At 44.5% G+C, this 14,988-nt stretch overlaps 1 protein-coding gene across 1 annotated transcript; it reads left to right on the top strand.

Moving 5' to 3' along the window:
- The first annotated feature begins 11,220 nt into the window (after positions 1–11,220).
- Positions 11,221–12,975, top strand: LOC139648057 (frizzled-5-like). Its single transcript, XM_071524113.1, has one exon. The coding sequence runs from the start codon at positions 11,221–11,223 to the stop codon at positions 12,973–12,975; it is 1,755 nt and encodes a 584-aa protein (XP_071380214.1).
- Positions 12,976–14,988: the final 2,013 nt, after the last annotated feature.

Here is a 14,988-nt window from a genome sequence, read left to right as displayed (position 1 = left end):
TGTCAGGTTTATGTGTGTGTGTGTGTGTGTGTATGTACAAACACACACACCTGAGCTGAGCCCTCTCTCTCTTCTGCTGCAGAGAGCAGGGAGAAAACCAGCTGAGGAACCGCTTCGCTCCAACTGTTGCACCTGGCTTTATAGACTGAACTACTGACACACACACACACACACACGCACCTATACTTTGTAGTGAAACACATGCTCACACTCACACACACACACACACACACACACACACACACACGTACACACCTGTAGACTGGACCTGGTGACCCTGATGGATCAGAGGGGAGAAGAGCTGCTGTTGCCATAGCCAGAGTGCGTTGTATGATGATGATGTCACCCTCCACCGTCTTCATCCCGCTCCTCAGCTGTCTGTCAGCCGGTCCGCTCAGCTGCAAGCCGGCATATTCCTGTTGTTATTCTGGGAGTAACGAGTAGATTATCGGATCATTCTCATGCTCTGCTCTCACCGATGTCTCCCATCTTTCCCTGAGAGAGTGTAGTCGGACGGAGCCACCAGATTGCTCTATCATATGGATGTTTTCCCCAAGGTGGCGTGAGCTGGCGATTAAATGAGCGGCGTGACTGAAGTACAGAAAGCATCGAAAGCCCTCTCCTTCTCTTTCTCCATCCCTACCTCTGTCCTCCCCCCCCCTCTCTCTCTCTCTCTCTCTCCCTCCCACTCTCTCCCTTTCCTGCTCACCTTACATTTTTGCACTATTATGCATGTGAAAGGATGTCAAAGTATTTGACCCCTGTACGTGGAATGAAAGAAGTATTTTTTATTTAACTCACCGCTCTCACCTATCTATTTTATCAGTGGCCCTTTAATGGAAATTTTAAATGTGTTGTAAATGGACTTTTAAATGGGACTGTGTGTGTGCGTGTGTGTGCGAGTGTGCCTTTGTGAGTCTAACCTGGTTTTTTTTTTTCCATTACTTGAACTGTACAATAACATGGGCAATAATCAAACTTATTCTTTCATTGTTGCCTTTTCCCTCCTCTCCTCCTCTGTGAATCTACTTTCTGCTGTGCTTTATTCATGCAAAGTCTAAAACAGATTGCAGCTTTAGCTTTTAGTATTTTCCCTATGCAACCTAGATGGCCTTTATAATCCAACGCTTTCCTGTGTAGAGGTCTGTATCACTGTTTCTCACTCTATCTAAACTCGGTCTTACTAGCTGTGTTTCCATCCAACTGTAGAGCAAATTTTACTGCAACTTTTGAAATGTTGCAAAAAATAAATGTAAATTAGGTGCGTTTCCATCAGATGGGTTGAAGTGAATAAATGGGCCCTCTGAATGTAAAAAAAGCACATCCACAAGAAAGAGTCTCTAAGAATTGATTAGTATGAATTGATTAGTATTGTTCTATTTTATGTTGTCTTTTATGTTGTTTATGCTGATGAAATCAAAGAAATGCACTTAGGCAATATTCTAATGATGGACGGATATTTTACAGACAATATTTCAACATTTCCAAAGCCACTTTTGAATGAAATTGATTAAAAAATCATTATTTCTACACTTCCATTGCAATTTATCACAGTTTCTTTAGCAACAAAAAACATACCTGCTTCAGGCAAGCGTGAAAAACTTTGAGATATTTGAAAATGTGAAAAATACTGAGATATTTGAAATTTTGTCAAATGTTGCTGTTTTCATTCATCTTTTCAAATTTGCTACATCATAATTTACAAACAAAAAAAAAAAACGACAACACTTGGATGGAAACCCAGCTACTGTTTTAGTACTGCTACTAGTTAAGCCTCTGTCAGAAACCAGTATGTCCCAGTGCAGCCTGACTAATGTTAAGTCTAGTCCTAACAAACTTCTTCAATGTTAAATCTCTGCTAAAACAGTCCTAGTATCTAGACTTAGGCCCATCCCCTTCTTCAATCCACTGTACTGTAGCCATACACATACATGTTTAGTCCTGAAGGGAATCTATGTGTGAATAAGCTCTGTAATCAGCACTTGAGAAGCCCGAGGTATTCTGGGTATATTTGGATATATTTTTGTGAACAGCAGAGATCAGATTTGACAGTTATTCATATTTATGAAGCATGTATATTGATATTGTGCACTTAAACTGAGAAATTACCCATTTTCACTCAAAAGATGGTGATGGTGATGGCTTGGTAAAAAGAAGGGAAAGCTGCACTGTGTTGTCTGTCATGTATAAATTTGGTTTTCTTTGTTTTGAAGTCAGTTATGTCACATAATATTTTAAATAATTTGAAATACATAAGGTATCCTTGACTGAGTGTGCCTGCTGCATATAAACTAATGAAATGGTCTCAAAACTACAGAACTGGAGTATAAGAAAGTGCTCAAATTAACCAAAATATATTTTGAATACAGTTTGATGCAGGACTGATCAACAAAGACTCGGCTTGACTTTGTGTTTAACTGTTGAAAAGCAGCTAAGCGGTTTACTGTCAAGGCTTTTTGATATTTATTTTCACTGTGAATTTTGTTGTTTTGTTAATTGTTTTGAATATTTTGCTGTCATTTTCATTTGTTTGCCTATATGTAGCGACAGTAAAAGACTTGTAGTCTTTGTGTATGAGTGTCAGATAGAGTGTGTCTGCTTACTTAAAATATTGTTTTATGCAGTGTGTGTTCACCTGCCTTAAGTGGAGGGCCAGCCGTACAGCTTGGAAGTGCAGATGAGTGTTTGGCCGGTGTAAATTTTTTTTTGGGACATCTTTTCACTTCCCCATACCTCTGAGCCTTATGTATTATAAGACATTGTGCTTTGTTGCTCATTTTAAATCAACATCTGAAACCCTGGATGTGGAGGTTTAATTGTGTAGATAAAAAAAGTGTGAAATGTGAGAATCTGTTACTGTGCTAACAAGGCTAGTGTTGTGTGTTCCCCATGAGCTGGCTGTGTTTCAGGGAATGCGAAGGCCACTTTACCTGGTAACCCGCCCTCAGTTCTTCATCTGTGCTGTTCATCACTCCACTGAAGTCTGGACACTAAAACTAAAACCTGTAAGATCTGTTGGCAGTGACCCATGACCCATGAGATGACCCAACATGGGACTGCAGTACATGGGACTGTGTTTCCAGTCATGTCAGGTATGTTCCACAAAAGGCAAAGCAGAAACAGGTGAAAACCTTGTATCTCCAAGTTTGGTGATTTCCATGTTTTAACATCAGTTGAAGGATTACATGCTCCTCTATGGGTTGGGAAAATTCCACAGCCTTGAGTCTATAAAACCCTCTCAAAACATTGGTGTTTTGGAGATGCAAGGTTTTTACCCGACAACAGCGATATATATGAGTGTAATAAATCCAGACAGGTGGTCAGACAAACACTGGAGATGGTGGACAAACTACATTTTGACTGACTGGGGCATTGATAATAAGGCAGACATCATTGGAAAGGTTTTTTATGTTCCAGACATCATAAGGGATTTTCTGGTGGATTTGCCACTCGGCCCCATGAGATTCACAATATGTTTTACTTGACTTGTATTTATTGTACAGTATTTAAACTGAGTAACTGGATTGAAACTCTCTGGTCTACTTTTTTTTTTTTTTCCTCATTATTAGTATTGTTTCTTTTCACCACAGCCAAACTCTTATGCAAGTACAGGGACTTGATTTCTGATGGCCAGACTTTCCTCCTGTCCGGTTTTGTTAAAATTTGTCTGCTAGCCACTGATGCCAATAAAAACAACCTTCTTAATATTGAATAATGTGGTCGGTATTTTAGTCGTTTGAATGAATCACATAGAAATTTAGATTTGGTTGAAGAAATATCAGGATTGCCTGCATTCAGATACAGATTTTGACTTTGCTCTTAAATCCCTGCATACAGGTTGCTCTTATTCCAGTGGCGATGGCGCTAAATAGAAAGTTTTTACTGTGTGGACAAAAAGATGTGCTGCTGCTGATTGCCAGTTCTGTTTGGAGTTGGGATTTGTGTTGGGTGAGAATAGACGGCCTTGACCACTGATTCACTGACTCCAGATTTGTACGCTTGAGGAAAATAATAATATGTTAATAATAAACTTTATTTATATAGCACATGTTACAAAGTGCTTTACAAAAGAAAATAAAACCACACAAGGCAGATAAAATGAGAATAAGGCCAAAGGGCTTGAGCACCGAGGAAGTAAGGACAATAAAAGAGGCTCTAGCCCTACTGGAGAGACCCAGAATAAACCCGGAGTGACCCACTCTGCTTGATACCATCTTTAGTTCCACAACCCCAAATTACTAAGCTTTACTAAGCCTGTTGCCTGTGGAGTGGGACCGACCAGAAAAACACACATCTGGATTATCATCTAGTGTAATAGTATAGCTGTTGCAGGATCTGGTTTCATCGTGGGTTCATCTGCTTTCTTGCACCCAAAGAAAACAATGTTACATCCCCCGGAATTACAGGAATATTGCAGTTCCAGACATGACATGACACCTGAGTACTGTACTGCACTCTGCAATCCAACTCAGTTCAGTTGTGTTAAGCAGGGTGAAGGAAGCCGCTGACGGAAGACGTCCCGCCACCAGCAGCGGTGATGGAGCCAGAAACCTCCTGTTCCTCCAGACTCACACACACTGAGAGGTTTGACCACACTCTATTATGTTCCAAGTTTTAGGTCAGGGTTTTTCAAGGCTTATATTTATGGATTGAAGCTGTCGATAGCTGACATTTTGTGGTATTCAATGTCTTTAAATTTGACCATTTTCATGCAAAATCGCAAGTATTCAGTGTTTTGCCCAGAATGATTAAATCGCGGCAGAAGAGTAGTGGAGGAAAAGTGACTCCACGCCTGCTGTTGTAGCTGGCAGAAAGGCTTTAACATAGGGGTCAACTGAGGCTTTTGATAGCTGATATAGCTGATATTTTGTGCCAATGTTCAATATCTTTAAAGTTGACCATTGTCATGCCAAGAAATTCCCCAAAAATGCAAGTATCCAGTTTTTCACCCACAATGTTATTCTTGGATGAGTGGGAAAGCCTCTGAAATAACGTTTAGACCATGGGACACTAAGGATATGAGGCATTAGGATGGTAGTATTAACAACAAAACATACATGCATACTCAATGATACAATAATTGTTTTCAAACTGCATCATATCCATCATATTAGAGGTGGAAAACACTGACAGACTGATATCTGATATTTAATAAATGGTCAATATGGGCCAACTTTTTACCAGTTGAACCAGTTAATAGCATTAAGCTGTTTCATGTTCTTTACATATAAGCAATAGATCATAATAGAGCGATGATGGACGCCCAGACGGTTGCATGATTGCCGCAGAACTCGACGGCCTACGAGGCGGCGAAGGAAACATTTGGGAGGCTCTTTTTTATCACAGCGAGCGTTTCTATTGTTGAGGAGGGGAAGAGGAGGGAGGAGAGGGGGGGGGGGTTGAGAAACGGGGCGCAGGAATGTGAAACAATTACAAATGTCGACGTCGCTCGCTGACACAACAAAAGATAATGTGTCCAGTTTTTTGCGGGCCGCTCGTCAGGATGTGAGCTCGGGCCCCGGGGCGCCGAGCCGAGCCGAGCCCGGGGCCCGACACCAAACAGGAAGACGAGCAGCTGTGTGAATGCAGACGTACGTAAACATGCGTGAGCGAATATGCATATTGTTGGTCTGCGTGTGTGTGTGTGTGTGTGTGTGTGTGTGTGTGTGTGTGTGTGTGTGTGGAGGAAAAAAAGGGGGGGAGCGTACCGGCTGGACTCATTTGGCTGCGATGTGTATTGAGCGGCGGGCAAATTGAACCTGAGTGTCGACCGCGCTTAATTGTCATCGCCAATTAGCGCATTGTGGGCGCCCACAATGGATCAACTGTAGCGAGTGAAGCGGACTCCTTTATGCTTCTCCAGTGGCCCGCGGGCCAGTCAAGACTCATTTGGGGTCTGGGCAACAAGGGAGCAGAAATGCCAGTGAAAATGAAAACAAAAGACAGTTTAAGGAGAAAAAGACGATGAGAGAGAGAGAGAGAGAGAGGGAGAGAGGTGGACAACGGCCACAGAGGGAAGGCCAGAGAGAAAAGAGAGAGGAGGGTGTAAGGCTTTGACCTGCAACCCCCCCACACACACACACACAACCACCACCCAACCTTATTCTCACACACACACACACGCACGCACACACAATACCCCCCCCGACATTTAGCAAGCCGCTACACAAAAGCGGGCAGGGCCCCAGTGTTCCCAGTGACCCGGATCAGAGGAGAGCCTCATTGGCCCAGTTGAGGCCTTTCAGCAGTTTACAGCACTAAGCCGAGCAGATTCTCTGTCCTTTTAAAAACTCAACTTCTTTGTAATAACTTTATATATAGTACTTTTAAAGACAGCAGTTGCAGAGTGCTTCACAAACAGGGGGGAGGGTTAGGGGAAATAAAAGGTGATACCAGTAGTAATAGTAATACTGCTCGCCGCCATGCTTTTTTGTTAAAGTCTAAATGTTGCATAGATGAAAACCAAACGTGAAAGCAGTAAAGATATTTTACCTGTCACAGTGAGCTGTTTAATATGGGAGAAAGCCAGGCATCTGAACCAGCTCTCTCATAATGAGACTATGAGCTTAACCAGGTTATTCTAACCCAGTTATGATGTTCACATGCGGCAACACAAAACCAGGCTAGTTGAGTAACTGGTTAAGAAGGGAATTCTCTGTTTATGTAAACATATAGCCACTGATTTAGCCAGTCTAAGCTCCCTGTTAAGTCCTGGGGAATGAATAACTCATGAACACTACCAGTCAACAGTTTGGACACACCAAAGTTTTTCTTTATTTTTGCTATTTTCCCTATTTTCGAGTAACAGTAAAGACATCAAAATTATGAAATAACACAAATGGAATTCCGCAGTGACCAAAAAAGTGTTAAACAAATCAAAACTATCTTATATTTTAGATTCTTTAAAGTAGCCGCCCTTTGCCTTGATGGAAAGGCAAAAGGCTTTGGAAAGAAATTCATACACAGGCATCAACTTCACTATTTATATTTGGCTAAGAAACAAATTTCAAGCATTTAAGCATAAGCCTGTAGATCCAAAGTGCTTTAAGAGAATGAAAAACATAGTACATTCAATCAGGTGTGTCCAGACTTTTGACTGGTAGTGTGTTTGATGTGTGCTGGGAACACTGGGCTCCCAGCACTGTGAGTCCATAAAGAAAAGACAAAACCACTGAAACAAAACGGCCTCAATGAGAGAATGGACAATGTAATCACAATTATACATGTGGAAAATCCTGCTACTGTGTCATTAATAGAGTGAATTCAGGATTGTCAACACCGCACGTGTGTGTGTGTGTGTGTGTGTGTGTGTGTGTGTGTGTGTGTGTGTGTGTGTGTGTTCTTTATGGTGGAGGCTGAATGAGCAGCAGGATAAAGGCTTTGTGCAGACACCTGTATGGGCAGGCAGAGAGAGAGAGAGAAATGTGAGAGGGAAGAGAAACAAAAACAAGAAGCAGAGATGTGATCACAACCGGGGTTTTACAGATATGGGTTTTTGAAAGCCGATAACGATACCAATATTTTTCAATTGAAGAAGTCCCTCGCCCATATTTTATGCTGATGTTCAATATATTCAATCATTTTTATGCAAGAAAGTAGAGAAGGATTCAGTGTTTCCCCCTGAATTTTTTTCTTATTGTGATGGAAAAGGCTCTGTAGCAGCATTAGGACACTAGATAAACACTAAAACTCTCCATTGAAATTGATTGTGTGTGTGTGTGTGTGTGTGTGTAACCCCTAGTTACCTGATCGGCCAATGATGCAGCTCACGTCTCCTTGTGTTCCCTCTTGCTCAAGTCTTAGTCAAACAGACCTGGCACCAGGGAAAATCACCACAAGTAATCAGTTGTGTGTGTGTGTGTGTGTGTGTGTGTGTGTGTGTGTGTGTGTGTGTGTGTGTGTGTGTGTGTGTGTGTGTGTGTGTGTGTGTGTGTGTGTGTGTGTGTGTGTGTGTGTGTGTGTGTGTGTGTGTGTGTGAGAGAGAGAGAGAGAGAGATGCCATCCAGGCTTACACATGAACTCCTCACTGTTTGCTTCCATTTATCAAGGCAACATGCAGGCTGAGCGAAGGTAATCAGGGTGTTAACAGGCCGTAAGAAAGACTCGTCGTGACTGATAGGTTGTGCACACACACCCTCACCACTAAACACACACACATACACACAAACACACACACACACACACACACACCCTTCGAGACCTTTGTACCCCAGAGAGCGTTGCAACATTTGTTCGAAGTGGGATGTAGTAGTTTATGTGTTAGAGAGAAAGAGGGAGAGAGAGAGAGCACAGTCATACAGATAAATATTATGCATCAGTTATTTATTTTTAGCAATGTCCTATTCTACACATACAGCCATATCTGTAAGGAAATAATGTATGATTTTGAAACATTTTTTCCTCAAACTTTCTAAGATGATATTAAATTTGAGTAATAAAAAATGTGAATACCTTAATATAGAAAACAGTATATTTCTGAGTTGCTGCATGTTGCTTTGAAAGTTCTCATATAAAAGTGGTGATTGTCAGACTTTTTCAAAGCTGACACATACTGCTAATTGATAATCAACTTAATATGACTCACCTGTGCAGCTCAAAGTTCAAGTCATTTGCATGTGTATATCTTTCAGAGAGATAAACCATATACAGTATATACCAAATGTCTGATAAGCAAACAAAGACACTGACAATGAGAGCAAATATTGCTGTTGGTTGAAGGCTGAATATTGGCCTGTAAATGACTAAATAACAGGAGATCAAACATACACAGCTTCCAGCTTCATGTCACTGTGTTGCTCTCCTGCTATCCTCCTGTCGTGTTCAGGGTCAGCTCTGTTGCACTAGAAAAGTCAAAGTCTCATTTCCCCCCTCTGTCTCGGAATAAACCGGGAGTGACAGATGGAGGTGAGCGTCCAGGTGAGAGCTGAGGACTGTCCTCGTTTCAGGAGGAGACATCCATCACCACATTCACCTGGGAATGTATCGAAATGAGAATGTATCACGATATCGGATGAAACTTTCAATCGGGTCGCTGCTGCAGCAAAACAGTAATAGGATAGAGCGATTTAGAATAGAGTGCTAACAGAAACAGAATGTTATGAAGAATACAGAGAATGGGAATTTAGCACGTTAAGTAGAATGCAGTATTGTTAGTGATGTGCGGAAGAAAGAAGAAATGAGTGAAGAATGTTTACAATGTGAAAAATAGACCAAAATTATTAAATATATGCTATATATGCCATATAAATATATGATATAAATGGCAGGAGAATATGCAAAAAAGAAAGATATATAGGAAGAAATAGGTGTGAATGATGTGAAATGTCACAGAATAAAACTTTCACAAATATTCATTAAATATCTTGTCACTATGACACATAGAGGAAACTTTGGTTTATGTATCCATTGGTTGTCAAGGTGTGCGCGTGTGTGTGTGTGTGTGTTGGAGGGAGGCGGGGAGAGCTTATCCAAACATCTGATGCCTTCAATGTCTCCTGGCAAACTCCTACTTCCTAATGCAGGAAGTCATAAATGAGAGCTGTCGGTGCATTCAAGTGCTTTCGGTGGGAAATAACAGCAGACCCTGTGACGAAAGGACTTTCATGCTGGATGTTGTTTGATTTTAGAAAGCAAGTGGCACAGAGCTGCAGAATGAAGAGGACAAAGAGTGAATCAATCGTTTTCATTAATTTATTACACAGCTTCCTTGCTCCCTGCCATTTTGCCCTCTTGACTCGCGCCATCAGCATCATATCTCAAAAACTGGGGTGTCATACATGGGTGTAAATTGGGTATGGCAAGGTGTGGCACTCCCCATACATTAGTATAAGTGAGTCCAGATTTGAGCTTGTGGTTTATAACATTATAAAAGATCAAAAGTGGAGAAAAAAATTATTTCAAAGCCTTTTTTTATTATATATATAAAGAAATAATATCAAAGCACCAGTGTTACCTGTAAAGCTGATAGTTTAGTGCCCTATATCTCACACTGACCAATATCTGGTCAGTCATCAGTCTTTGCTGCACTTTGTCCCCAGGACTTTAGTGGATATAAGCTGATTTGGAAGTTTGGCTGGTAAATGATATTAGATCCAGGGACTTTGCCATAGATTAGGGTTTAGTGAAGTGTATCTAAAAGCCCGATATTCCCAGTCATATTTACCACTTTGTTGGGTCGCTCATTTGCGCTCAACTCGTAATCGTGATATTTCCGACGGCACCTGAAGGCGGCAGTCCTTCAGGCTGGATGAGGAGGTCTGCAGACTACAGATCGACTTATTCCGTCCTGCGGCTCTATGAGGAGTGTAGCTCTGTCCGTCCGTACCTGCTACTACTGGAGAAGTTTGGAAAAGGAGGACAGTTCGGAATAAACATAAATTATTTGTTTACCAATCGGCACAGCGCGTCTTTTTCCACAGAGGCAGCGCAAAGGACAGTTGTGAAACTTTGAAGCGAAAGGACACAAATTTTAAATTGATCTGAAAGCAGTTTTCCAGTTTACTGGAGGACTAAACCTAACAGAGAGGAGACATGAAGTGGATTTTGCGCATCGGGATCCGTGCGTAAAGAGTGAAGATCTTTGGACATATTGATGGTGGACAAATATTTGCATTGCGATTGCTGGAAAAAACAAACTGTTTTAATTCTTCTCCCATCCACGGCGAGACTCATCCGGCTCCATCTGTCATTTGAAACCTGTTGGAAAAGGAAATATTGCTGGTAAAAAAAAATGTTACAGAGTTGTTAAATTTATTGGATCGAGACCATCGGGCTGCGAGAGAGGAAATGAACTTTCTCCATAATGAACTTTCTCCTTAATGAACGCTGGAGCTTGGTGAATGATTGACGTCGGAGAGTCGCCCGGCGCTCTGCGGACTTCGCAGGATCCTGCAACGAGTTCCTCCTGGAGAGTCTGGATTTACTGTCGCCAGTTAAACTTCCTTTGTTTTTATCATTAAGGGGCTGCAAGGTGCTTTTGCTGTAGGAGCGGAATGGGTCTGGAATGAAACTTGTGTCCTGATTTATCCAGCAGAGGAGCGTGGCCATGCTGCTGCAGCTATTACCCGCTCTGTGGGGACCGCAGCTTCCCGACATGCTCTCATAAATAAGAAGGAGCTGAGGAAGGACTTTACATTTACAATTCCTGTCACTTTTTATTTAAATGATATAATAGTAACAATTATATAACAATCGGGCTGTAAAATAATATTTGATATCTCCATGGCAACCACGGTGAGGCGCGCGCCGTGCGGCCCGGTGTCCCCGTGGCTCCTCGTGCTGCCGCTGCTGCTGTTCCAGTGTCCCGGTCTCGCGCTGGGAGCCTCTAAGGACCTAGTGTGCGAGCCAATCACGGTGCCCATGTGCCGGGGCATCGGCTACAACCTGACCTACATGCCCAACCAGTTCAACCACGACACCCAGGAGGAGGTGGGCCTGGAGGTGCACCAGTTCTGGCCCCTGGTCCGCATCCGCTGCTCCCCGGACCTGCTGTTCTTCCTCTGCAGCATGTACACGCCCATCTGCCTGCCGGACTACCGGAAGCCGCTGCCGCCGTGCCGCTCGGTGTGCGAGCGGGCCAAGCGGGGCTGCTCCCCCCTCATGAGCCAGTACGGCTTCGAGTGGCCAGAGAGGATGAGCTGCGAGCAGCTGCCCCAGCTGGGCGACGAGACGCTGTGCATGGACCAGAACAGCAGCGAGGCCACCACCCTGTCCCCTCCCTTCCCCAAGCCCACGCCTAAAGGCCGGACCAGACCGCCCAACCCGCCTCCGTGCGACAGGGAGTGCCGCTGCCAGGACCCCCTGGTGCCCATCAAGAGAGAGTCCCACGCTCTGTACGGCCGGGTGCAGACCGGCCCGCTGCCCAACTGTGCGCAGCCCTGCCACCAGCCCTACTTCTCGGCCGACGAGCGAGCGTTCACCAGCTTCTGGGTGGGTTTGTGGTCGGTGCTGTGCTTCGTCTCCACCTTCACCACCGTGGCCACCTTCCTCATCGACATGGAGCGCTTCAAGTACCCGGAGCGGCCCATCATCTTTCTCGCCGCCTGCTACCTCTTCGTCTCTTTGGGTTACATCATCCGGCTGGTGGCGGGTCACGAGCGGGTGGCGTGCGGCGCCAGCGGCAACGTCGGCGGCGAGCAGCTCCACGTCCTCTACGACACCACCGGCCCCGCCCTCTGCACCCTCGTCTTCCTGCTGGTCTACTTCTTCGGCATGGCCAGCTCCATCTGGTGGGTGGTGCTGTCGTTCACCTGGTTCCTGGCGGCGGGGATGAAGTGGGGCAGCGAGGCCATCGCCGGATATTCGCAGTACTTCCACCTGGCCGCCTGGCTCATCCCCAGCGTCAAGTCCATCGTGGTCCTGGCTCTCAGCTCCGTGGACGGCGACCCCGTGGCCGGGATCTGCTACGTGGGGAACCAGAGCCTGGAGAACCTGCGGGGGTTCGTGCTCGCGCCTCTCGTGGTCTACCTCTTCACCGGCTCCCTCTTCCTCCTCGCCGGCTTTGTTTCCCTCTTCCGCATCAGGAGTATCATCAAACAAGGCGGCACCAAGACGGACAAGCTGGAGCGGCTGATGATCCGCATCGGGCTCTTCACCGTGCTGTACACCGTCCCCGCCACCATCGTGGTGGCCTGCCTGGTGTACGAGCAGCACTACCGGCCCAGCTGGGAGCGGGCGCTGGCCTGCTCCTGCCTGTCGGAGCGCCAGCGCCTGGGCCTGGGCCCGGACTATGCCGTCTTCATGCTGAAGTACTTCATGTGCTTGGTGGTGGGCATCACCTCGGGCGTCTGGATCTGGTCGGGCAAAACCCTGGAGTCCTGGCGGAGGTTCGTGGCTCGCTGCTGCCCCTGCTGGCCGCAGAAGGCCGCCGCGCCGCCCTCCATGTACAGCGAGGCCAGCAGCGCCCTCACCGGCCATACTGGAATTGTACTGGCACCGGGCATTTACCACAAACCTGCTCCTCCCTCGCATATATGAGCTGACTGGCAGAGAGGATCATCTAATGGACTGATGTACATGCAGTCAGTTACTGCTGTTACACCATGAGAACCCAGTGTTAGAGTGAGGCCAGTCGTCTCTCTGGGCTCTCATACATTAAACTACTGGGTTCAAACTCTACTAAAATGTGAGCAGAAGGGCAAACGAGTGCAGGAGCGTGCGTTGGTGTGTCCTTGTGCCCCGAACAGCGGCTCACATAGAAACTAGATGAAGAGTCCGATAGTATGAAACAATTCTCTGTAAAGAAAACGGACAACATAGAAGAGCGGGGAGATGCAGTTTCGGTCGTAAAAAGGAATACTCAACAAGCAACCGATCTGCTTCACGACAGGTTCTGCAAACTGACCCAGAGGTTGCAGGGTGAAAATAGGAGGTTATACCCGAGAAAATCCAACACACCAGTTTGAAAAGGGAGTCGCACCTAAGACTAAGACTAAGAACTGACTGTGGCAACCGAGCCTGCTGCTAGCCCTTCGTCATGTAGAAGCTTCATAAGTGCCGTGACTCAAAAAAGTCAACCAAAATTGACATTTACTGGAAAAAAAAAGCAGACATTGAACAGCCACACAGTTATACGGATCCACGGATGGAAGCACAACTGCACAACTGTCCTCCTGTCTAGCCATCCTGAGCGTTGAGAGAGGCAAAGCGTATTTATTCCTGTATATGTTGTATAGGTTTACTGTAAAATTAGGTGTATAGCGTGATATGTTTAGTTTGTAACTGACCTCGGCCAATGCCACTCTCACAAGCTAGGTATTAGTGTGGATTTCAAGAAAGGCGCCAGTGGGGAAAAAAAAAAAAATCTCAGCGATTTGAATTGCATTTCTATAAAAATGTGCTTTTTCATGTGAGTGTTTGGATGTGATCTGTGGTGTATTTTGTATGAGTGTGTGTGTGTGTGTACTCTCATTACTCAAATAGCACTGGGAAATGTTCTCTGTGTCGACCCAGACTTGTCATTCTTGAGGCAACATCTCAGACTTGGAAGTCATCTGGGCATCAAAGGATTCAGTCTGCAGAGGGACGCTTTACAATCAGACTCCAGCTCTTTGAGAGTGTCCCATCATGCTTGAAGTCAGTGCAAGGCCCGCCTCTGTAAAATGAATCGCACCTGTCTGTAACACCGCTATTCTGTCACAATATTGTCCGTCTTGTCAAAGCTATTAGACAGACAGCGATCAGGCTGAAGCTGTGGGATGCAGCTGACCTTGGCCTTTACTCCCATCTGCTGGTCCACAGTGGAGCTGCTTACTCTTATGTTCTCTGCACCAGTGGTTCTTCAACGTTTTCATATCACAGACCCCAAAATAGACACATGCTAGGGTTGCGGAACCCCCCATTTGATCAGATTTAATCCCAGGTAACCACTGGGGAAAGTTTTTGTTGTTTTGATTTGTTACTGAATTGTAGAACTGCCTATACTGTAGGTGGGGAGATTAAAAAAAAAACAACCTATGATTACAGTAGGTGTTTTTATACATTTTCAAACTCATTCCTAGTGAATTGAATTAAAGTGAAATTCAACTATTCCTCGTTTTCCTGGAGGTTTCACTGCACCCACTGTCACCTCCTCATCTTCTCTATTCATGTAAGTCTGTATAGAGTCGTATCTAACAACAAAACTTATAAGAGGCTGTAAATCTCAGAAATTTGGGGTTTGGGGTCTAATGTTATTTAGGGGTCCTTGACATGAAAAAGTTTAGGAATCTCTGCTCTTCACACACAGATCATTATTTATCAATCAACTTAAAACTTAAAACCACTTAAATAATGGTTCAATAAAATAAAAACCCACTTTTTCTGCCGGGAGTTGAAGTTGACAAAATAATTGCCTTGACTCAACTATAATTTGAAAGTAGCTGACTATTCGATTATGAAGGAAAATATAATTTCTGCCCATTAGCGCTCAATAGAAACAGTCACAGCATTATAAGGGATGCACACAGCATACAGTAGGTGTGGTGGATGACTGAGGTACGGTCGAACTGA

This window comes from Centroberyx affinis, unplaced genomic scaffold (genome assembly GCF_046629955.1).
Source record: "Centroberyx affinis isolate AG114_WGS23_722 - 3 ecotype Tasmania unplaced genomic scaffold, CSIRO-AGI_Caff_v1 ptg001148l_1, whole genome shotgun sequence".
In the NCBI taxonomy this organism is placed as follows: domain Eukaryota; kingdom Metazoa; phylum Chordata; class Actinopteri; order Beryciformes; family Berycidae; genus Centroberyx; species Centroberyx affinis.
Note: the sequence above shows the minus strand (reverse complement) of the source record. Positions and strands in the feature narration are given on the sequence as shown.